The sequence below is a fragment of the Phascolarctos cinereus genome, unplaced genomic scaffold (assembly GCF_003287225.1).
Source record: "Phascolarctos cinereus isolate Bilbo 61053 unplaced genomic scaffold, phaCin_HiC Scaffold_3;HRSCAF=262, whole genome shotgun sequence".
NCBI classification, from domain to species: domain Eukaryota; kingdom Metazoa; phylum Chordata; class Mammalia; order Diprotodontia; family Phascolarctidae; genus Phascolarctos; species Phascolarctos cinereus.
The window spans coordinates 206,166,703-206,191,582 of record NW_027555736.1 but is presented as its reverse complement, the minus strand read 5'-3'; the positions used below and the strand labels follow the sequence as shown (position 1 = coordinate 206,191,582).

The window sequence follows — 24,880 nt, the reverse complement described above, 5'->3', positions numbered from 1 at the left end:
AAGCCACACTGAGAAGCTGGAAAGTTTGGGTTTGCCCTCCTGCTCCCCGATTTAACCAGTTTTTGTTCCCGTGCCTTAAGGTGGGTTAGCATCACCTCACCGGTGTTTGGAAATGTTTACAGTCAGCACTTTTTGCCAGGGGCAAGCTGCCCAAATCAAAGAACATGGAAACAAGTCTTGCCTCCAACATGACTCTCCTTAAGGAACTTACCCTGACAATGCCACGTCTGCACAGGACAGTTTTTGGTTATAGGAACCGTGGGATGTTTTTCCCAGAAATGAGAAGATGCGGAAGAGAGAACTGCGTCAGGTATTAGAAGAAGGATGAGCCTCCCTGGCCCAAGAGAGCAGAACTAGGCCCAGTGTAGTGTTGTTACAAGGAAGCAGATTTCAGCTCGATGTGAGCAACACCTAACAAAGCTTTGAAAGGTAGACCTGAAGGTCCCCATAAATTAACATCTGCTATCCTATCAAATAAATTTAATGATAGAATGCTGCTCCCCTTAGGATGGTGCTTCGCGCCTCTGAGGTGATGCTATCCCCATTTTACGAAGAGGGAAAAGAGAGGCGCAGAGAGGCGACTTACACCAAGGTCACAGAGCTTGTAACTAATAGCATTTATACATATGTTCATGGAGTGCTCACTGTGTGCCAGACACCGTGTTAAGAGCTTCACAAATATCCTCTCCTTTGATCCTCATGACCACCCTGGGAGGTGGTGGTGCTCAGTCAGCTGTGACCAACTCTTTGTGACCCCGTTTGGGGTTTTCTTGGCAAAGATACTGGATTGGTTTGACCATTTCCTTCTCTAGCTCATTTTGTACATGAGGAACTGAGGCAAACAGGGTTAAGAGACTTGCCTAGGGTCACACAACTAGGAAGTATCTGAAGCTGGACTTGAACTCATGAAGATGAGCCTTCCTGATTTCAAGCCCAGTGTTCTATCCACCTAGCTGCCTTGGGAGGTAGGTGCTGTTATCTCCCATTTTACAGATGAGGAAACTGAGGCATAGATTAAGTGACTTGCCCAGGGTCACATAAGTGTCTGAGACTGGAGTTGAACTCAGGTATTCCTGACTGCAGGCCCAATGCTCTATGTACCTCACTGCCTAGCTGCCTAAATGTTCTTTGAGGCCAGTGATTCCACCCCCCCCACCCCCACCCCCACCCCCACCCCCCCACACATGCATGTTCTTTCACTGACTTAGAAACAGATTAGAACAGATTTCTTTTTTTTAATTGGCTAGGCAATGGGGTTAAGTGACTTGCCCAAGGTCACACAGCTAGTAAGTGTCAAGTGTCTGAGGCCACATTTGAACTCAGGTCCTCCTGACTCCAGGACCAGTGCTCTATTAACTACGCCACCTAACTGCCCCTAGAACGGTATTCTTAAGAGGAGCAAAACATAGGTGACTACAAGGAGTTTGTTTCTTTCCTGCATTTTGGGGAAATGGAGAAAGGGTCACATGGGTGAAATTACTCCCCAAAATACTGACTGTGGGTAAGTACCATTCAGATATGATCCTGCCTGGGACAAAATTTTTAAAAATTTTCTTTTTCTCTGTCTCGTGTCTGCCTATACAACTGTTTCCTTATGTGTGACATGCAGATCATGCACCTAAATTCACAGCATAACTTCTAACAGAGAACCCACATGCTAACATTGAAAAAAATAAAAATCATGCTGCTTTGAGTTCTGGTGAGGACGACTAAGTGGCGGACCACATGACAATGTTCAGTTTTTAAAGATTTCAGCAAAATAAGTATTTATTTTGTTAAGTATTTATTTAGATGAACCAGATCATTTGGTTTCATTTGGCTGAGGTGTTCGAATACAATGCTAGTCTGTGGAATGGGCAGTGAAAAATAATGTTGGAAGATCCCATTAATAATAGTTGACAGTCATTAAACATTAAGCACCCTACTATGTGCTAGGTACTGTGCGTCCATCAAAGGATGTTTTTCTCCCACTATTTCAGGTAGTTGAATACAATGCTAGTCCGCGGAATGAGCAGTGAAAAATAACATTGGAAAATCCCATCAATAGTAGTTGATAGTCAATAAACATTTATTAAGCACCCTACTATGTGCTAGGCACTGTGTATCCATCAAAGGATGTTTTCTCACTACCACAACATTGTAACATACAGATCAATGCACTGGCGTCCAGAAAACAGGGTACAGCAGTTAATACATAATTCACGGATCAGAGTCCCGTCCACCGGGAAGAACAAATGATGAGTTCCTGTGCCATGATTTCACAAGTGCTGACGGAGCCTGAGCTCCCCATGCGAAATTCCAATACGTTTTCATTTACACGAGAAGCCTAATATCTTTAATGAAAGTAGAGCATTGTTTTCAAACATTGGCACTACCCTTGTAAACAGTACACTTTGTTTTTTAAGCAATGACATCAACAGTAGCACCAACAGATCCAGAAAATCCCTTTAGAATTGGAACCTGAGAGAGGAAGGCCTGTAAATTTCAGAACTGGTGTAGAAGTGTCCCATGATGTTATCTGAAGTCTCCCTCTTTTCCTTCAGAAGAATGCACAGCCCTTAGCAGTGCCCATCAGAAAAGCTGGTGTTTTCACTTCATTGTTCATTCTTTCTTTGCTCCCCAATCTCCCCCTTCTTTTGCCCCACCCCCACCCCCTCCCCTAGCCTAGTTTTCTTCTTGGTTGTATAAAAAGTGGGACAGGAAGAAAACTTGATAATTACCTATGATTTCATAGGATGTAGAGTTAAAACAAAAACCCTGTAAAAAGAAACAAAAAACAAAACAAAACAAAAACACCCAACCCTGTGGGATTCTAGCATGTAACCCTTTCATTTCACAAATGAGGAAATAGGCCCAGAAGTAGTGATTTGCCTAAGGACAGAAAGGAAGGGGGCAGAATTTAAATTCAGTGCCTCTGACTCCACATTTAGTATTCTTTCTACTACTGGCCTTGGAGGTTGTGAACCCAAATCAATGTTTTCCTAAGGGCTACCTGCAATTTACAGGAAATATGAAACCCATGTAATCACCAGACTCTCTTCTCAGGAAGCTTTAGTGTTGAAATTTGATCTCTTATGCTGTTCCTTTTTTTTTTTGGGGGGGGGAATGAGAGCCATTTTTTACAGGTATTTGGAGGGGCTTGGGGGAGAGCACAAGTCCCTGCTTTTACTCGGCCCCCCCCTTTTTTAAAAAAACATAACATTTTATGTAACACCTACTATGTGCCAGGCCCTGTGCTAAGCACTTTATAGCTATTCTCTCATGTGTACAATCCTGGAAGGAAGGTGCTATTTTGATTCCCATTTTATAGGAAACAGGCAGGCAAAAGGTTAAGTGACTTGCCCAAGGTCACCCAGCTAGTAAATGTCTGAGGCGGGATTTGGACTCATGTCTTCTTGATTTCAGGCCCAGTACTCTATCCAACTGTGCCACCTAGCTGCCTCTTCACCATTGTTTATTGGTTTGCTTCAGTTTCCTAAGCCAGAAATGGTAAGGGGGTTAAGGGGGCTGGTCAGGAAGACACATAGAGCTAGATGACAAATATACTTGATTTTCATCTTTTCTCAGAATCTAAGTAGAGTTGGTCCTGGTTAATACTTAGATAGAGGACTGCCTGGAAATGATGGTTGCTGTGTTTTAGAGGTACCCTAGTGAAGTATGTAGGGCAGTGAACTGAGAGTCAGGAAGACCTGGGTTCAAATTTTGACTCAGACACTAGCTGTGTGACCTTGGGCAAATGTCACTTCTTTTTAGTTTCCTCATATGCAGAATGATAATGATGGACGTCATGGCGGCTAAGGGCCACCATAGGATCTACAGTCCTATGGTAATGAGTGAGATTTAGAAACAAACCAAATTAGTTTTCAGTTGATGAGGCTGTAGTAGTGGGAGGCGTGGGAGGGGGGCTCTCGACTCACTTGCCCCAGGAAGTCTGGATACCTTTGGGCTAGTAAGAGCATGGCTCTTCATTGTGCTCTCAAGCTGATTTTCAAATCAGAACAGACTCACTGTTGAAGAGGTAAGGAAGCCTAGCTTAGCAGAGATCACCACAAGCCTAATTTCTTCTGTTTGTATGTCCTATGGTGTATACATGCTCAGTGGCTCCTCCTGATTGAACTGGCCATTCAGCTTAAATAAAAGGTAATGTCAGACGACTAACCAATCAGTGGGAAGAGCTCTGGCTTTGGCGTTAGGAGACTTGGCTGGGTTTACATTCTAGCTCTGCCCTTGTTACCATGGGCAAGTCATTTGACTTTTCTGGGCCTCAGTTTTCCTATCTGTACAATTCTAAACCTTTTTTTTTGTATAATGGACAGTTTTGGCAGTCTGGTGGAGCACATAGACCTTTTCTCAGAATAAGAAAGATAAACTGAAGGAAATGCTAACTTTCAGTGAGAGGTTAGTGAAAATAAACATATTTTTTTCTCATTTAAATTTATGATCCCCCTAAAAATCTATCCATGGGCCCCAGGATAAGAACTTCTAGATCCCAGAGTATATGATTTCAGGTAGGTGGCCCTTTCAACATTAAATCTAATGATCCTAAACTGATTTGGCTCCGATGGGGTTCTAGCAATCAAAACATCGTATGTGGAAACAATTTTCCCTGTCTCTTCTTGTGAAGGATTACCTTTGGTGAACAGCTGCAGTCCACATAATATTGAGAAGTGGAAAAATGAGATCTTCAACATCTGCTTACTCACCCACCCTGCCCCATTTTACAGATGCAGATACTGAGCTCCAGAGAGCCAATGACTTGTTAAAGACTGGGCATCAAGTGAGTGGCAGAGCCAGGATTCCAACCCAGGTCTCCTGATTGCTCATCAAGTGCTCATTTCTCACACCATTTACCCAGTCAAAGGTGGAAAACATTTGGTCCATAGCCAAAACAAACATTATTAATGTTATCAGAAGTCAGTCAATGACAGGTGATCTAGATGAGGTAAAAAGCAGCCTTTTCGCTGGTTAATTGGTATCACCCAACACAGAACCTGGGCACAATCTTGTAAGTGATGTGTCCCCAAAGGCTGTACATTTCCTTCTAGTTAATGAAACATCTAAATAATTAAAAAAAAAAAAACAGAATGCTCTATTAGAATGTAGTCCTGTCATGTGACACTCTACACTGCAGGGCCTAAAATTAACCCACTTTATCGGTTGCATAAAGTATGTTGTAGTGTGATGTTTTATAAAGTAGATAAACTGAAGGGCAGGCAGCCTCGGAAAATACATGGTGGTTCAGTGCGGTGTCCATTTCATCCACGTACTCAACTTGAAGAGGAATGTTCAGTGCCTGAGACAGAGCCGTGATCTGAACGTGGTCGCACTCTGTGGCCATGGGTTCCACCTCCTGTGAGCACCAACAAGGTAACAGTGTTCAGACAGACAGGACCAGACATCAGGGGGAGGAGGAAGGGGTTCAGGGGTTTGATTCCCTAGTAAACTGATCAGCTTTGCTTTATTCCATGGACAGACTAGGCCACACTGCAGTTGATAATACATGGCCAGTCACAGGAGAGAATTAGCGCTATTTGAGATAAAAGAACGGATTGCCAAAACCCATCCCAGATTGGGAGAAATAACCACCTATGAGCTTTACTGAATAGCCCAGAAAATAATAACGATAATAGTGGATAGTGCCCTGGGCCTAGAGGCAGGAAGATCTGAGTTCAAAAACTGGTCTCAGATACTAGCTTTGTGACCCTGGGCAAGTCACTTAATTTCTGTTTGCCTCAGTTTCCTTATCTGTATTATGCGGATAACAATAGTACCTACCTCCCAGGGTTATGGTGAGGATTAAAATAATCGTAAAGTGCTTAGCTCAAAGCTTGGCACATAGTACGAGTTACATAAATATTATTGTTCAGTTGTTTCAGTCATGTCCAACTCTTCATGACCCCACTGGAGGTTTTCTTGGTAACATTACTGGGATAGTTTGCCATTTCCTTCTCCAGCTCATTTTACAGATGAGAAGACTGAGGCAAATAGGGTTAATAACTTGGTCAGGGTCACACAGCTAGTGTCTGAGGCCAGATTTGAACTCATGAAAATGAATCTTCTTGACTCCAGGCCCAGCACTCCATCTACTGCATCACCGAGCTGTCTTTAAAATAGGCTTTTAACTGTTAAAACCTTAATGAACATGTATTATTTTTTGACTGCCTGCCAAACTCTGTATTACTTTACTGTGACAGATAAACAGTATAAATAAGATAGTTTCTGCCCTCTTCTCTCTGGGCCTCAGTCTCCTTATCTGAGAACACAAAATATTAGAACTGGAAGGGGCCTCCATATCATCGGAGGCCCAGAGGCAAAGTATGTTGCTCAAGGTTACATAGCTAGGCAGTGTCAGATCCAGGACTCATATCCAGGTTCCCTGACTCTCAGGATGCCTCTTTCTTCTCTGAGGGATAGTGAGGGCACAGGGTACAGGAGCAGAGCTCAATATTCTCCCAGGTCTGCCTCTGGATACAAATCGTGAACACAGCTGCATCTAAGACTCTCCTGGCTGCTACTAAAGGGGTAAACCTACTTGAGCACAGAAGTCTTTGACATCCATCTCCTCATCAATGAAATGCCTGAAGAAATCTGCCCGGTTCTTGATGAATGCAGAGGTGAGAAGCCTAAGGAACTGGACGATTCGATCTGAAAAGCTCTGGTCATTGAAAACCTTCAGCAAGTTGGAAACAGAGCCATCTTTCTCCACCATTTCAACCAGGCTGTAAAACTGAGGCCGGGCAGTTAAGAACAAATAGAACACACAAGAATTCATTATTCCTGAGCCTAGGCCTTTCTTTTTCAGGTCCTCAAGTTGATGAATTATAATAACCTCCAAGCTGAAATTAATTATGACATATTATTATATTATATTATCACATATTTCAATTACTGTATTATATATTATTGCATATTATATTAATTATATAACACATTGTATATTAATTATATTACTCATAATAACCTCTAAGCTGCTATTTCCCCAGAACAAAATAAATGGTGAGTTCGAAATACTTTGTTACTATTTCAGGTCGGTCCAAAGTCACATACTCCAGAACAACCCCCATCCCCAAATTGTAATTCAGTCCTGGGTTCTGGAGAACTTTGAACCTACTCACATGCTTGTTCACTAATTATGAACTCAGATGTTGAAATGGGAAGGAAACTTTGAATCCAGAAATGTTGGAATTGGAAGGGACCCAAGAAACTGCAGCAACTATCACATATTATATATGAGAAAACTGAGGCCCGGAGAGGTCAAGGCAGTTTAGTGTAATGAAAAGACTGTTGTTAGATTTGGAGCCAAAAGACTTGGGTTCAAGTCCTACTTCTGACGCTTATTAGTTGTGTGACAATGGGCAAGTCACTCAATCTCTCTGAGTCTGTTTCCTCCTCTGTAAAATGAGCATGATAGTATCTATCTTCCCCAGGTTATCATAAGGATTAAATGAGATCCTGTGTGGAAAAAAACCAAACCAAACCTTGTAAACCCCAAAGCCTTATATGAATGCTACTGTAACTGTTTCCCAGAGCTTTTTTTGTTTTGTCATTTTCAGTCATTTACAACTCTTCATGACCCCATTTTTGGGTTTTCTTGGCAAAGATCCTGGAGAGGTTGGCCATTTCCTTCTCCAGCTCATTTTACAGATGAGGAAATTGAGTCAAACAGGGTGACATGACTTGCCCAGGGTCACACACCTAGTAAACGTCTGAAGCCATATTTGAATTCAGGAAAATGTGCCTTTCTCACTCCAGACCCAGCACTCAGTCCACTGCTCCACCCTGCAGCCCTTCCCAGATTGCAGAGCTAGTGTGTGGTATAGCCAAAGGCAGCCCAGGGCTCCCAATTTTCAGTCTAGTATTCTTTCTACTATGAAATGACTCATTCCCCACCCCCACCCCGAAGTCACAATCAGTTTAGATAACTAGGTTATTGTGTGTTTCTAAGTCTAGCTCCTTGGGCTTAAAAATGTTAAAACTTCAACAAACATTTATCGTTCACTGTATGCAGCACTCTGTGACAGACTGCCTTAGCCACACAACTGAGATAAAAAATTCCTACCTTCATCTAGCTTACATTTCCCTCTGTGGGTCTCAGTTTACTCATCTGTAAAATGTGATTTCTAAGTTCCTCAATAGCCTAAGTTCTTTGATTATTTATACACACACACACACACACACACACACACCCCACCCCAATTCTATGACACAAAGACAATGTATTAGCTCCAAAGAAAGGTCTTATTTGGGATCTGAATGCAGAAAGGATGTTACTAATAGGGGCTCAGGGGAAGGAAATCGGAGGCGGCTTCATGAAACTGGTAACATGTAAGTTGGCTATAAAGGGTAGGCATGAAGTCAGCAGGCAGAGAGGGACAGGGAGAATATTTCAGACACAGAAACAATAAAACCTGAGGCAGGAAAGCATACCTCTGAGGTATGGCTCACCAGCTGTGTGACTGAATTAGTGTTTCACATACCAAACAGTCCTGAGGAGTATATATGTCCACATTCTCTACTGGGCACTATTCTGTCCCCCACAACTGCTGTGGGGTGATTCTGAAAGGCTTGGGGGGGCATGGTCCAGAGGGCTTGGGGATGGGTGTGGGAGAGAGGAGCAAGGACACAAGCAGCAAGAAGAACCAGTTTTTGAAAGTTAATGGATAAAAAGAGTAATTTTCATAGTAAATGCTTTACAGATTTGTAAAAAATAAAAATTTTGTTTTAGAAGATTGCCAGTTGGGAAACATAAACTGAGATGATGTCTCTAAGTTTTCCTTATAGCTCTGATATTTGATATCTTAAGGCAGAGGTGTCTTAATGCACAGCCTACAGCCACAATACACGTGAGTGTGGCTCAAACCAGATTAAAATATAATTGAGAAACATTTAATAAAATAAATTAAAGTACAATAAAACATAGATAATGTTAATATGTGGTTGTCTAAGTCAATATGTGCTCACAAGGATCTTTATGTAGTTTAGTGGCCCCCTTTTCTATTTGAATTTGACATCATTGTTTTAATGTCTCTCCCAGCTCCAAATTTCTATAGTTCTGACACTCAGGACCTGGGACTTCCTCTCTCCACGGCCCAGCTGGTCTGGAGGCAGTGGTAATGTGGCATCAAACAAGGTATAGGTCAGAAGATGAAAGATGGGGTGAAATGAGAGGCTGTGTCAGCCTGAGTTTCAGGCCCAGGGTCTCAGGGATGGTAGATTTACAACTAGATTGTAGAGATAATTCATTCCAACTGCCTCATCTTATAACTGACAGAACTGAGGCCAAGGAAAGAGAAGCGGCTTCCATAATAAGTAGCAGTATTAGGATTTGAACTCAGGTCCTGACATCTAAGACACTTTGAGGTCCTAAACGATACTCCAACTATAGAATTCTTTTTCCCCTCTGGATTATTCACTTCTTCCCATGCCCATAAGGGAAATGAAACCTGGCCACTTCTATAGGAGAGTCTCAAGCCTGCTGGGTCAGAGCTCAGTGCTTCATCATTCCCCTACTTTAGAATGTTAACATATGGCAATTCTGGCCATAAATACTCCCCAGGACTACCAGGTTTCCCCAGCTCTCTCAACCATGGAGGTGCCACTGAATTATCAACATAGAGCTTAGGCACACATGTTACCTAGCAACAGCACTGGGTCATAGGGTTTGCTAAACATGGGGGAAAAGGATGGAGGCCAAGTGCACTCCAAAATCAAACAAACTTTTTTTTTTTAAGACTGGATCTGTGATTTCCTTGGGGTAGGGTACACCTAGTGACAAATTTTACCTATTAATGCAGATCACCACCTTCTCTGCAATGTATAGCATTAGCTGTCTGGGGCACTGAGAGATTAAGTGAATGGCTGTGTGCCACAGCTGGCATGTGTCAGAGGTAGGATTTGAACCCAGGTCTTCCAGACTTGGAGGTCAGCTCTCTATCCACTATACCAACTTGTCTCTTTTTTTTTGTTGTTATTAAGTCCTTTTTCTCCGAGTCTCTGTGACACCATTTTGGGGTTTTCTTGGCAAAGATACTAGAGTGATTTGCCATTTCCTTCTCCAGCTCATTTAACAGATAAGGAAACTGAGGCCAACAGGGTTAAGTGACTTGTCCAAGGTCACACAGCTAGTGTCTGAGGCTGGATTTGAACTCAGGAGATAAATCCTCCTGACTCCAGGCCTATTCACCCCATCTACTGTGCCACCTAGTTGCCCCTGCATGTCTTCAACCACAAAGAATAACAACAAAAAAAGGACTGTCTATGATTTTGGATTATCTCCGTCACAGCAACTCTCACATAGGCAAACCTATGCCCTGTACATCTTTGATCAACCCTGGCCAACAAACACACACGCACTTCAAATTCCCTTTTGTTTAAAGGAGAGAAAGAAGACTGCTCTCTGCTCTCCTTTTTCATATTTCCCCCTGCACTCAGTAAATATAAGCCACAAATCATGATTTCATCTATCCTAAGGTGTTTCACAGTAGAGACAGCTTGAGTCATGGAATGAGCACTGGACATACAATCAGATGAATCTGAGGGTTTGAAGCCCAGCTCTGTCACTTGTCTGTGAACCCAGACAGGTCATTTAAATTCCATGAACCTTAGTTTCCTCATATACAAAATAGGGATAATAGTACTGAGATCTTGTGGTAGCAAAATATACTGCTCTTTAAAAATGCGAGCTATCTTTCTGTGGTGGCAAAGAATTGGAAATTGAAGGGATGCCCATCAGTTAGGGAATAGCTGAACAAGCTGTGGTATATGATTGTAATGGAATATTGTTGTGCTATAAGAAATGGCAAGCAGGATGACTTCAGAAAAACCTGGAAAGACTTACATGAACTGATGCAAACCAGGAGAACATTATACACAGTAACAGCAATATTGTATGATGAAGAACTGTGAATGACTTAGCTATTCTCAGTAACACAATGATTTAAGACACCCCAAAAGACTAATGATGAAGCATATTATCTTCATCCAGAGAAGAAACTGACATTGTTTGAATACAGACTGAAGCATGCTATTTTTCACTTTCTTTCATTTTTTTGAGTTTTCTTCTACAAAATGACTAATTTGGAAATGTTTTACATAATTGCACATGTATAACCTAACCTCTCAGGGAGTAGGGAAGGGAGGAAGGGAAGGATAGAATTTGGAACTCAAAACTTTAAGTAAAAATGTTAATAAAAAAATAAAAATGTGAATTGTTATTGTCTATTTCCCAATCCCATAGAACACATTATTCACTATTTTAAAAATAGTGTGTGGGGGAGGAGAGGAGAAAGAATGGGAGAGAGTCACCCTTCAAAAGCCCCTCTGGCTGCCATGATCACTGAATTGAGTGGTTCAGGGTTCTGTGATATGTGGAGGCTCCCTCATGTCCATAAAATATGGACTGGGAACACAATAAATGTTCCCCTATTCCTTGGGCTCTTACTTATAGAACGAACATCAAGGTACTCTGGGGCTTTGGCAGGGGTGGGACCCACAATCAGGAGGAATACGGTACACTGCAGGGTGGGCTATCTCTCCTTCCCCTGTCTTCACCAACTCATGCATTAATTGTACTAATTATTCCCCTATTCCAACCATTAAGATGATAGTACCCAGAGGTCAGAGTTTCTGATGGAAGGTTCCAGGTAGAAGTATACAATTTCAGAATCTCACAACTTCAGACATAGACCTATCCAACAGAAGGGTCTTAGAAGATACTGTCAAGGTCACACTTGTAGCTGACCTGGTGACATAAGAATCTTCTAGTCCTTAGGTACCAAAACCTCGGGTAGTTCACAGCATGATCTGATGAGAACTCCCCAGGGGCACAAATACAGGGGAACAAAAATAGGGATATATATGGGAAAAGCCACACAGACTGACTCCTCCAATCTAATCAGCTTGGACAGAAAGTGGTGTCATTTGGCTCCCTTGCTCCACCTATCAACACAATGGGTTCTAAAGCCAGGTTAGAAACAACAGCCCAGAGGCACAAGCTGCCTGCATGCAGCCTCACAGTGGGAGAAAGGCTGATGGTCTTGTTAGGGACATAAGTTCCTCTCCTAAGCCTCATCTCCATTTTGCAAGAAACCAAAACTCCAAGAATCTAACTGACTTGACCATGATAACACAGTTATTGCTTTCATGTTTTTTTAGTACTTCTGCCCTGCTCTCCTGTTTGTATTTTGATCCAGACATCTGGGTGCTCGGTTCATAGGCTACTTACAGCATTAAAGAAGTTTCTGAATTTGTGTTCTTCAAATCCAGCAGCTAAAAGGTCTTTTGGGGTCTGTAGCACACGTTCCTTAAACCTGAAAGGAATTAAACCTAAAGATTAGTGGTCAGTGAACAAAGTATCAGGTGCATTCTCTACATGCAATTTCTCCAGCATCTTGGGCTCTGTTATCCATGGATGTGCTGGAGCCAGCTCTAAGCAGCTATTGTTAATTCAGCATGAACAATTTATTCCTCAGAAACCAGTAAAGTTACAAATCAAGGCGAGATTTATTGTTTTGTTGATTATCTAGAGTAAGAAAGTGTTAATAATGTAAATGAAACTTAAGAGTGCCTGGGTGTATACTTTCTTTTTTCCTTCTGGAGAGCTTGGTTGTTAAATATTTATCAGCACACTCCTATACGGCTCACAAACATTGTTTGAGCTCAGCAGAAGTGAAGTAGAAGGTTCAAGGAATGAAGTTATTACCAGATTGCAGGCCAGGTGACTACAGGATGATGATGATGATGATGATGGTAAAATAATAATGACATTTCTACAGGGCTTTAAGGTTTGCAACGTGCCTTACATCCATTATCTTATTTGAGGCTCACAATGTCCTTCCTGTTATTCCATCTCATATCTCTATAAATGGAAGACAGGTCAGGGGCTATTCTCACCAAAGGCAGCTCATGTTCCCAATTACAGAGATAGCCACTGATGGGAACAATTATGGAATGACAGCAACAATAATTCACATTCATCTAGAGGGTTTAAGCTTTCCAATATATTTTCCTTACATATTTATGAGGTAGGTAGTGCAAAATATTATTCCCATTTTTCAGATTAGGGTACTGAAACGCAGAGAGTTGCCCATGGTCCCATAACAAGTTAGTTGTCAGAGCCATGTTTTCCCAATCTTTTCCTCATCTTCTGTCTCAATCCCACAGTCTTTCCTCCTCCCTAAAGTAACAAAAGGGATGCTGGAACAAGTCTATGGAGCATATGGCACCCCACCTCTAAACACATCCCAAATACCTCCTAATAGGAAGTCACTTTTGGTTAGGATTTTCTATCAGCTCTTTCCTTTCAAAGCTCTCCCTTTGGGAAAACTGAGACTTTATTGTACTCTCCCGGGGTTTAAATAGGCTGATATGCAAAGCAGGCTCTTCAGGTTTGGTTTATAATAACTCTGAACAGGTTGTTTTGGATGTTTTGTGTTCTCTTCCTCTTCAGAAGTCACAGAATAGACTAGGTATAAAGACCCAGGTCCAGGGCTGCCAAATATGGGGGAGGATCATGCCACCTAGTGGCATGTTTCAGAAAAAAAACCCCACTATAGAGTTCTACACCCACTCTGTGAGCTCTTTTTTCCTCTCCTGGAGACATTCGTCTTTAATTCTGTCCTGATTAACATTTTCATTAGTGACTTGGATTGAGGTAGCATACATCAAATCTGCAGGAAACACAAATTCAAAAGTGGAAACCAACACAATGGACCACAAACATGTTGCTGTTTTTGTTCAATTGTGTCCAGCTCTTCTGTGACCCCATGGTCTATAGCACACCAGGCCCCTTCTATCATCCACTATCTCTTGAATTCTGTCCAAGTTCGTGTTTATTGTTTCTATAACACTATCTATCCATCTCATCCTCTACTGTCCTCTTTTCTTTTAACCTTTCCTTTAATTTTTTCCCCAATACTAGAGTCTTTTCCAGTGAGCCCACAAATATAAGATCCAAAAATATCTCAAGACTTGAGAGTTGTAGGCTGAAGCTAGTAAGATGAAATTGAATAGAGATAAAGATAAAGTATTGCATTCAATGTCAAAAAATCAACCATATGACTACAGGGTGGGAGAAATGTAGTTAAAAAAAAAACCACTAAAAGTTTTAGTGGAATGCAAGCTTGAGCAAATTTTCTGTGGACCAGATATCCTTTAAGGTCTTTTCCTGATGGAACAATCGATTGAACTAACTCTAGTGACCTGTGGCCTCCTCTCCCCATGATTTAGTCATAGGTCTTTTACAAATGGCAATCCAAAAAATCAAATGGGATTATAGTTGCATTAAGAGAGGAATAGTGTCTAGGACTGGGGAGGTGACAGTATCATCACTCTGACCTGGTCAAACTCCATTTGGAATATTAGGTTCAGTTCTCAGTGCCATGTTTTAGAAGGGACATTGAAACACTGTAATGTGTTCGGAGGAAGGTATTAAAACACTGTAGTGTGTTCAGAGAAGGGTGAACAGGACAGGAACAGGACTCAAAACCATCCTCTCCATTGAAGTAATTGGGAATATTTAATATGGAGAAGGAAAGACTGGTAGAGGAGAACAGGGAGGGCAACTTGTACTTGTGGATTTCAGTTATCTGAAGGGCTATCAAGTAATAAAGGGATTGGTCTTATTCAGCATGGCTAAGACTAATGGTTGAAAATTATGTGGAGAAATTTATTTTAAAAAGAAGAAATTAGGGGCAGCTAGGTGGCGCAGTGGATAGAGCTCTGGCCATGGAGTCAGGAGGACCTGAGTTCAAATCCGGTCTCAGACCTATAACACACAACACTTACTAGCTGTGTGATCCTGGGTAAGTCAATTAACCCTGACTGCCTAGCAAAAAGCAGAAAACAAATAAAAAACAAATAAATAAAAAGAAATTATAAGGAGGCAGATTTCAGTTCATTAAAAGGAAGAACTTCTTAGTGATAAGCACTGCCCTAAAATAGAATAGGCTTAAGAATTAATGATGGAAGGGGCAGTTAAGGCTGTGGAGCTATCGTAGATGCCCAAAATACCACCATTAGGGCTCTGTTCAAATGAAGATCTACCTCTTCCCCCCAAGTGATATTCATAGAATCATAGATGGGACTTACAAAGTCATCTAGTTTGACCCTTTCATTTTTTACATATGAGGAAACAGACCAGAAAGGTTAAACCACTTTCCCAAGGTCACACCAGTAGTATAATGGCACCACCTTTGCTTGAACCGAAGTCCTCTGATTCTGCCTCCAAAATTGTCTTCTATTGTACATGTGAGTTTGTTAGCTCTGATGTTTGTACCTTGTGAGAAAAGTATCTTACAAATTTTATTTTTAGTAAATTTTAATCATTTTAATAATAATTAAAATTTTAATAATTTTAATAACATTTAAAAAATAATTTTACAAATATTATGTACTTTATTCTCACAAAAAGGCTAGGAGGTAGGTGCTGTTCTTATTATTTTTTACAAATGAGGCAGAAAGAGATTAAATGACTTGCCTAAGGTCTTAGAACTAGTAAGTGTTTGAGGCTGGATCTGAATGTGGGTCGCCCCGACTCTAGGTCTGGCACCCTATCCATTATATCAATAAAGAGAGATGGAATCTCTATAATCACTCGTTAAATGGTTAACCTACTTCTGCTTGAATGCTTCCTGTCATGGAAGTTTTTTTGGGTTTTGCTGTGGCTCGAAATCTCTTGTTAACTGTCCTAAAACAATTATTTTTGCTAGTTTGCACCTGGCCAGTGAATCAGTTGGGGCACCTGGGAAAGATATTTATTCAGTCTCCCTGTCTCCAAGTAGCACCATATCTAAACCATAGCAGGGAGAAGATAATTACCTATTTCAAGGCCACCAAGAAAGGTGACTCCACAGACATATGAAATCATAGGGGGTAAGAACAAAAAAGAAACCTAGAACATGGAATGCAAGAACTCGAAGGTAGAGAGAACACAATGTGGAAAAGGTTAGAGATGGAGGGTTCATCAGAGGTCATCTTACAGATGAGGAAATTAAGGCCTAGCAAGGTGGTGACTTGATGAGAATCCAGGTTCTGAGGCCCCTGTTCCACTGTTTAATGTCTCTTGCTGTTAGAAGTCACCTTTAAAGATGTGCTAGTAAATGTTTAATAATCAGCACTCTCGGAGGGAAAAAAGTATGTTAGACACACTTTTAAGTTTACTCTTTATCATTAACATTTTCTCCATCACTTTTTAAAGTCTAGTTGTTATTCAGTTGTTTCAGACATGTCTGACTCTTTATGACCCCATTTGGGGTTTTCTTGGCAAACATACTGGAGTGGTTTGCCATTTCTTTCTCCAGCTCATTTTACAGATAAGGAAACTGGGGCAAACAAGTTTAAGTGCCTTGCTCAGGGTCACACAGCCACTAAGTGTCTGAGGTCACATGTGAACTTAGGAAGTCTTCCTGACTTTAGGCCTGGTACTGTATCCACTGTGCCACCTAGCTGCCCTTGAAGTCTCCATGCATCAACATTATCAACAAGGCAATGAATAAAGCCTTGATTTGTGGCTTTTGTTGATTTCTAAGGTATAAATGCACACAATGGAAATTTAACAATCAGCTCTCACAAGCATTGAGCTTGCTCCAGCACACCCCTAAGATTAACTACTACTTTCTAAATATGGGCTGAACCAAACAAAGAGAAAACCACTGAAGCAACTGAAACAGCTGAGCTTAGAGCTTATGGTTTCTTGGTTTGATCAAGCCTTGCATTTACTACCATTCCAACCCAATCCAATCTGATCCAATGTAACACTAATGTACCACCTCTGTACACTAAGTGCCTAATGTGTGCAAAGGGTTGTATTAGGAGACCCAGAGAAAAGAAACAAACAAAAGAAATCCCTGCCCTCAAAATTCTACACGGAGGATACAATGTGTAAACAAGGAAGAATACCCAAAGTGATTTATACCTGAGAATTTCTCTACTGTTTCCAATAAGTGACTCTAAGTAGGAATAACCCAAAGCTCGGTAAAAGCAATTCCCATCCCCTTTTGTTTTTCGTAGAGCAGAAAATCTTTTGCTGAGCTCCTGGGGAAAGAAAAACATAGCAAGATTAAAAAGTAATAGTCATAATGATAATAGCTGATATTTATATAGCATTTTGATGTTGGCAGATTGTTTTTTCTGTTTTGTGTTTTTTTTAATTTGTTAGTTTGTTTTGTTTCTGGCTAGGCAATGTGGTTAAGTGACCTGCCCTGGGTCACACAGCTAGTAAGTGTCAAGTGTCTAAGGCCGAAATTGAACTCAGGTCCTCCTGAATCCAGGGCTGGTGCTCTATCCACTGCACCACCTAGCTGCCCCTAAATTAATTGAAATCTCCTTGGAAGCTGATTGGATTTTTTTTTTTGGCTAGGCAATTATGGTTAAGTGACTTGTCCAGGGTCACACAGCTAGTTAGTATCAAGTGTCTGAGGTCACATTTGAACTCAGATCCTCCAGACTCCAGGGCCAGTGCTCTATCCACTGTGCCACCTAGCTTGCCCTCAGACAGTTTTATGTACATTATCTCATTTGATTCTTGCAACAACTCTGTGAGGTAAGTATGGCTGGGTATTATTGTCCCCATTTTATAGATGAAGCAGCAGAGGCTTAGAAAGGTTAAGTAGTTGACTAAGGGTCACACAGTAAAGAAAACCGATCCAGTCTTTTGGGAGGAACTTATTCTTACTTCTGGATATTGTCTGCAACTTAACCTGGGGACCTTCTTTTCCTCTCATACTACCCTAAACCACAAGAACTATAGTCCCTGAAGTCTTGAGAAAAGTATGAATATGAGTAAGAGTGAGAGGGAGAGCAAGTCCTGCATTTGATGGGCAAGTCACCTAGTTTCTTCGGTACCTCAGGAGATTCTCTAGGCCATAAACTGCAGATGGTGTGTTGCACAGATGAAATCACAGATCCAGTCAAAAATACACACACACCCATATAGAATCATATATATTTGTATAAAGAGGATAAAGATAAAGTATAAAGATAAAGAGGAAGAGTGTGCATGTGTGTGTGTGTGTATGTGTGTGTGTATGAGAGGAAGAGAAAGTGTGTGTGAGAGAAAGGAAGAAGAGAGGGAGGGAGGAAGGGAGGAAGGGAGAGAGGGGAGAGAGAAAGAGAAGGGAAGATGGGAGAGAGATAAAATGTGTATGAGAAAGAGTATGTTTGTATGTATGAGAGAGTATATATGTTTGTGCAAGAGAGAGATGGAGGGAAACTGTGTGTGTGTGTAAGAGAGAAGGGGAGAGAATGTGTGTGAGAGACTGTTATGTATGAGAGAGGGAGAAAGTGTGTGTATGAGACAGAGAGATTATGTGTGTTTGTGTATGAGACAGCAAGATGGGGAAGGGGAAAGAGAGAGAGAGGGGAGAGAGAGAAAAAGAGGCGGGGGGAGGGAGAGGTGGAGGTGGAGAACAGAGAGACAGAGAAGTGTATAGTGACTTGAGGGATGGCCTTGGAATCAGGAAGACCTAGTGCAAATTCTGCCTCTGATATGTGCTAATTACTGTGAGACTACAGGCAAATCAATTAACCTCTCAGCAACTCAAGCAACTCCCTAAGACTCTAAGTGAGGTGTCAAACTGCATCTACAGAGGGAGTTTTCACACTGGGAGTTCCTCATATGATGAAATCACAGGTCCTTAGAAATGCACATAAACATTCCTCTTCTTGTTTGTTTTAAAAACCCTTGGCCTTACCTGAATTTTCCTCTGGTAAATCCTATTTTCTGGATGGTCACAAAGAATCGATAAGATGTCACATTTCTCAGATATTAAGTTAAAAGATGATTCACTCTGAAAGATGAAGACAGAAAGGTAAATGGAACAATTCCAAAAAGAACTAATTGTATTCCATCATATCCCACTGGGAAGTTAAATGCATTTCATTTTTCCTTAGTCATGCCTGTAAACAGACAATATCCTTCATTTAAAAGAAAAACTCATTTTGAAAGTCCTCCACTTGCAAAATTGATAAAAGTATAGTCTCAATTCATTTTACAGAACGGAAACCTCTAACATAAGGAACCTTCTCACTGAGACGCAGTGTAATATGGTGGGGAAAAAAGCCTAGATCTGGGGTCAGAAGACTTGGGTTTGAATTTGGGCTCTGCTACTTATTTGCCCGTGTGCCCTTGGGTAAATCACTCCATTTTTTCTGGGCTTTAAATTACCTCATTTGTGAAATGGGGGGGAGGGGCTGAACTAAATGGCTTGAAAGGTCCCTTCCTGCTCTAAACCTATAAGCCTACACTGTGGGTTAGACAGCAGCCCCTGCTGGCAACATGTGGTTTTGCAACCTAGCTCTACTAGATCAGATATCAAACTCACCACCAAAACTCTCAAGCATATCCTGAACCAGATTAAACTGTAACTGGAAAATGTATAACAAAATATGTAAAATATAATACAACATGGATAATGTTAATTTGTGGTTTTGCAGGCTCATATACAGCACATAGGGATAGGTTTCTATTTGAGTTTGACCCTACTGCAGTAGGCCCTGTCCATACCTATACAAGTAGAAAAATGAAATTCATAGGAATCATGGAATCTGAGTTAGAAGGAACCTTAGCAGCTGTTCAACCCAAAAAGGGTTGGTTAGGCAATTGGGGCTAAGTGACTTGCCCAGGGTCACACAGCTAGTAAGTGTCAAGTGTTTGGTCTGAGACCGGATTTGAACTCAGCTCCTCATGACTTCAGGACTGGTGCTCTATCCACTGCGCCACCTAGCTGCCCCTATACCTAATAAATTTAGAGCTGGAATGGACCTCAGGGTCTAGTCCATGCCTCTCAAGTTACAGAGGAGGTGCATGAAGCCAAGAAAGATCAAGTGACTCCCTGAAAGTCACATAGGTAGTTAACAAAATAAGAATTTGAATCCATGCAGGAGGCTGGCACTCTGTAGCAACCAAAGACAAACTCAGTTAATTCGACAAAGATTAAAACTCCGTTGAGATGTTAAAGGAACTATACGTGGAGGATAAATACAGTGCCCATGGTGACATTCCCTGGTTATTTATTCTTCTTTTTCTTTTTTTCCTTTCTGGTGAGGCAATCGGGGTGAAGTGACTTGTCCAGGGTCACACAGCTACTACTTGCCCAGGGTCACACAGCTACTAAGTATCAAGTGTCTGAGGTTGGATTTGAACTCAGGTCCTCTTGCCTGCAAGGCTGGAGCTCTATCCACTGCACCACCTAGCTGCCCCTCCTGGTTATTTCTAACAGACTTAGAAAAGCTGAGTCACTAGCACATGGAAAGGTAAAGTAAACTCTACAGTCATTCAGTAGCTGGAAGAACTAGAAGCTAAAAGGCAGAAGAATAACTGATGGCACTTCCTAAGAGTCAAAGTGAAAGGGGAATGTTGATATGGGCTGGGGACAGAAAGGTCACGGGCAAGCAGGGAGGGGATAAAATTCCTCAAAGAGTCAGGTTTGGGATGCCCCATTCTCCAACCACACACAGAGAAACCCCGGGCCCTTCATGCCCTTTGATCAGCCTGCATAGGGGAGGGAAAGGCAATTAGATCCTGCCTTATGGGTGGTCCTCTACCCTAATGGTGACAAGCTTTAGCTATGGGCCTCCCATGATGTATCACTATATAATGTGAACAGACTAACTGGTGAAATTTGAGCAAGAGATTAGGACAACCGCAGTAGCTACCCGGGCAAATGTGACTGCTAGTAGAAATTGGAATTCTAAGTATGGCTGAAGGTGGCAACGTCTTCTGTAACACACTTTGGGTATGTTTCCTAAAACACAGGGTTGATAAGGAAGTAGTTGATTATCAGTCTACAGGGATACTTGTAAAAGTGTCCAGCACTGGCATAGTAAGAGCCCTTCGGCCCCACCCAAGTCTAAAGTTTCCTTTAAAGCCCCACTCCACCTCTACTTGGATTTGCTGGACCCTAGCAGCCAGATTACTGTTAGGAAACTTCCAAGAGGTCTATAGGGGCACCTTAGTTCCCACTGAGAAGGTTGGAGTTCGGAACACCAAAGGAAACTAGTAGCATGAGTTTTGGGGAATAAGTATCTATATGGGTGTTTATAGCAGTCTCTATACCAGTTATTAAGGGCAGGGCCAAGTAGAGAGACTTTTTGTATTTACTTGCGCCATCCTGTGCTATTAACACCAAATAATTCTGGGTCCTAGGGAGTGTGTAGAAACCATTTCCTCCCTTGTGATGGACATGCAGGAGGCCAGAGTACTTTGATATACCATCTCTCCCTTATTCTGAGAGGCCAGTAAAGAAGGCAATACCTGATAGATTACAGTGAACTAGAAGGAGAAGAGTTGAAAAAACTTTTTTACATCAATTGCTGAGGTTGTTTCTGACCGCATTAATGTGGCGAATCAGGGAACCAAGATCCCACATCGGTGGGATAGGATTGTCAAACTTGCTAACTTTTTTTTGCCTTTTTTTTCTATTTCTGTGTCTGAGACTAGTCAGGAGCAGTTCTCCTGTACCTAGGAAGAAGTCCAAATATACCTCAAGCATCCTTAGAACAACCTGAACTCTTCCTCATACTGCTATGATACAGTAAGCAGAAAGAGATCCCACTTGCTAAGGACATTGATATCCACTACTACATTTATGACATAATGCTGACCAGGCCAAATGGTGGCAGAAGCCCTAGACCTGATGGTGGCCCATATTAACAGCCAATAGATGGGAGATGAACTCTAAGAAAATCCAGGTTCTAGTATTCTCAATTAAATTATGAGGAATATTGTGGGTGGGGGAATTCCAGATGATTCTAGACACAGTCCAGAACTACTGATGCTCACTTCTTTAAAGTCTAAAAAAAGGAAGCCCAGAAGCTTACTGGACTCTTTGAATTTCAGAAAACCCACATTTCCCAACTGGGTATACTGATGGCTCTTATTTACTGAGTTACCTACAAGTCTGCCTATTTTGACTGGCGGCACAAATAGGTTCCAGCACTGGAATACTTAAAACCCCTAAAAAGGGGTTCCTCTTCTAAGATAAGTAGCGCACGGGAAGCCTTTATTATTAAATGGAAATGGCAAATTTAAGATAATGCTCATCATGACCCCTCGGGCATTAACACGAACGAGTTACCATTCTTTCTGAGGCTCAGACCTACAGTCCCAGCCCTGACATTTTGTCTCCTTCACTATCCCAAAGGGCCCCTATGATGACTTGACTTCTGAGGAATACCAACCATTTGCTTGGTTCTGCAATGGCTCCAAATGGTACAAGAAATATATGAGTGGACATTTGTAGCCACTAATCCAGTAAAAGGGGATACTCTAAGCAATGGGAGTTCTGGAAATTTCTCCCAGTGGGCTGAGTTATGAAGTACATGGCTGATTGCTGGGAAGTGGCCATGAGTCTGATTGAGGGGTCTATGGCCTGGAAAGAAAAAGACCGGACGATCAAAGGCTCTTCCCATTAGGGTGAGGACCAGTAGAGGAATTTTACAATGCCTTTACAAAACAATGTTATAATGCTGACTGTGGGCATGTTAATACCCATTAGAGACATATATTCTCTGCTTAACTAAATAATCAGGCTGATGCTTTCATGAGAAAGGCAGAGGAGGTGGAGTGGGTCCATTGCTATGGGGACCATGATGTTATGCTATAGAAGGCTTGTGATCGTATGGTCCATCTAATTCTATGGATGAGGTAGGTAGCTAGGTCTTCCCAAAGGGGCTCTTCATGCTAGTCTATTCTGAATGGTTTTCAACTTGCTGTTGTCTTGGAAATTCACCTTCTTTCCCCATCCCAGGGTAAAGTTTACCCCTGAGAAGTAATATCTTTGTCATTATGTTCATGACTGAGTTGACTGTCCCACTTCTCAGAAGCCATGCCCTTGCCAAATCAGCATCACCCTAGGAAAGGAGTGGTGATTTAGTCCTGAGTCTTGGGGTGAATCTTAGTCCTGATCCTGGCACCCAGTCAGACTCTATGCAAGAGGGTAATAATGCTACTTTATGAGATGACCCCACCTTGTTGTGAGGATCAGTTATGTGCTAGAAATGTCATCATCTGCCTTCTTGACTTGATGTTCTTGGTGCTGCTTCTAATCATCATTGTTGCTTTTCATCAGGAGATCCTCTGTGAACTGTCCCGAGTATCACCCATTGCATCACAGATCTGAGACTTGGTCCTTCTGAAGCAGGGAGATGAAGGCTCAGATTTCAGGTCTTTGCTCTCCATATTCAGTCACTCTGGGACTAATACTCTCCTTTAGTACTTGTGTTTACTTTTTTTCCTTTTCTTTTTCTCTTTTCTCTTCTTTTACCTGAAGCAAGCTCTTCTTCCAGTCCCGCCTAAAGCCATTTAAGAAATGGCAGGTCCTCTGGAAAATCTTTATGATGTTGCCAGTAAAGGGTGGTAAGAACAATACCTACTAAGTTCCCTGCCATGTAGCTAGGTTAGGTTTTTTTTTCCCTAAAAGGCAGGGCAGCTATTAAAGAGACTTGGTCTAGGAGGAAAAGGTTCAAGTCATCGTGGTTTTCCAGTAGGCAAGTGAATAAAAAGGCCAGCCCTTGGTGCACTGCAGCTCGGTAGATGCCCCATCACCCATCAAGTCACAACACCCATCTGCTCCAATACAACTTACTGAATAGACATATTCCCATACAGAGACAAGTAGGGCTATGTCCTTAACAGGTTCTGCAGCTTTGCTGAGGCTAAGTAAACTTCCTTTTAACTATTAGTTGGTCCAAGAGTAGTTCATTTAATTTCAATCTGGATAATGAACCACCAGACCAGCCTGAGCCAGGTCTGACCTTTAAAACCGAGTTGTCAGATCAACCACAAACAAATGCTTTAAACTTGGAGAACTTTTAACGTAGCATACCATGACTAATTTGTACCATTTCTTGGGCTTCCCCAAATTCAGACTTGGTGACAAACTCTGACCTGGGACAGGCTTAAATTTACTTCTGCTATCTCTAAAGAAAGGATTTGCTATGCAAAGTAAAAGTATCAAAAAAGATTAAAAGGGAGAATTTTAAACTGATTTTGATAAGTTTTAAAGGAATTTAGCATGCATTTATTGCTATTCAATTCAATTCCACAAAGCAAAGTTTATTAAGCATTTATATGCCAGGCTATGGTACATAATTACTGGGCTAGGTTTGGTGGAGACAAAGACATGAAATGAAACAGACCTTGATTTCAAAGAATATATATTCTGTTGGGGCAGGGAACATGTACACATGTATATAAGGAATAGATATAGAGTAAGTACAAAGTTAATTGGTAGGGAGAGGAACATGATGTAAAAGAGTCGATCTGGGAACCTATGGTCAATTTGATGAGGTCTCCAATAAACTTGATGAGATTATAGGGCATGGACTTTGTCATTTGGAGGCATCTAAAGGGTATCCCAAAGGAATATAAGCATACACTGGCACTTTGCTGATAGGACACAGGAGACTCAAGATGGTGGGATGACAAAGACTTGGGGAAAGGCTCTTATCCCTCACCATCCTAAAAATCTGGCTGTGTGAACATCTAGGCCTTTTATTCTCTCTTCTTCCTCTTGGACTTGAGAGATAAACTGATATATAATAGAGGAAACCTTTAATAGGGGGAAAGTGGAAGAAGGTCTGTTTCCATGTGTAGTTTCCTCCTCTTAGGAGCAGCTGATGGTGACTCATGACAAAAGCACATGGCAGAAGTAGACATGTGTTTACATATGGTAGAAGAGGGATCAATCCTGAAAGTCAAAGATTTTCCCAGCTCAAAAGACCATAGCAAATAGGCACTGAGGAGATTCCTCTAGAACAATGGTTCTCAAACTTTTTAGTCTCAAGACCCTTTTACATTCTTAAAAAGTATTGAGGACCTTCCAAAGAGCTTTTGTTTATGTGGATTGTATCTATTGATATTTACCATATTAGAAAATGAAAT

General features: G+C 41.5%; 1 protein-coding gene across 2 annotated transcripts in view; it reads right to left on the bottom strand.

Moving 5' to 3' along the window:
- Window positions 1-5,088: 5,088 nt before the first annotated feature.
- OTUB2 (OTU deubiquitinase, ubiquitin aldehyde binding 2) overlaps window positions 5,089-24,880 on the bottom strand; it is a 31,259-nt gene continuing 11,467 nt past the window's right edge. For both annotated transcript variants that reach the window (XM_021000254.2, XM_021000256.2), the window contains 5 exons: window positions 18,690-18,785; window positions 16,913-17,031; window positions 12,224-12,308; window positions 6,533-6,727; window positions 5,089-5,350 (listed from right to left, as the gene is read on the bottom strand). In XM_021000254.2, coding sequence (XP_020855913.1) covers window positions 5,141-5,350; window positions 6,533-6,727; window positions 12,224-12,308; window positions 16,913-17,031; window positions 18,690-18,785 — 705 coding nt within the window. In that variant the 3' untranslated portion in view covers window positions 5,089-5,140. The remainder of the gene's footprint in view (window positions 5,351-6,532; window positions 6,728-12,223; window positions 12,309-16,912; window positions 17,032-18,689; window positions 18,786-24,880) is intronic.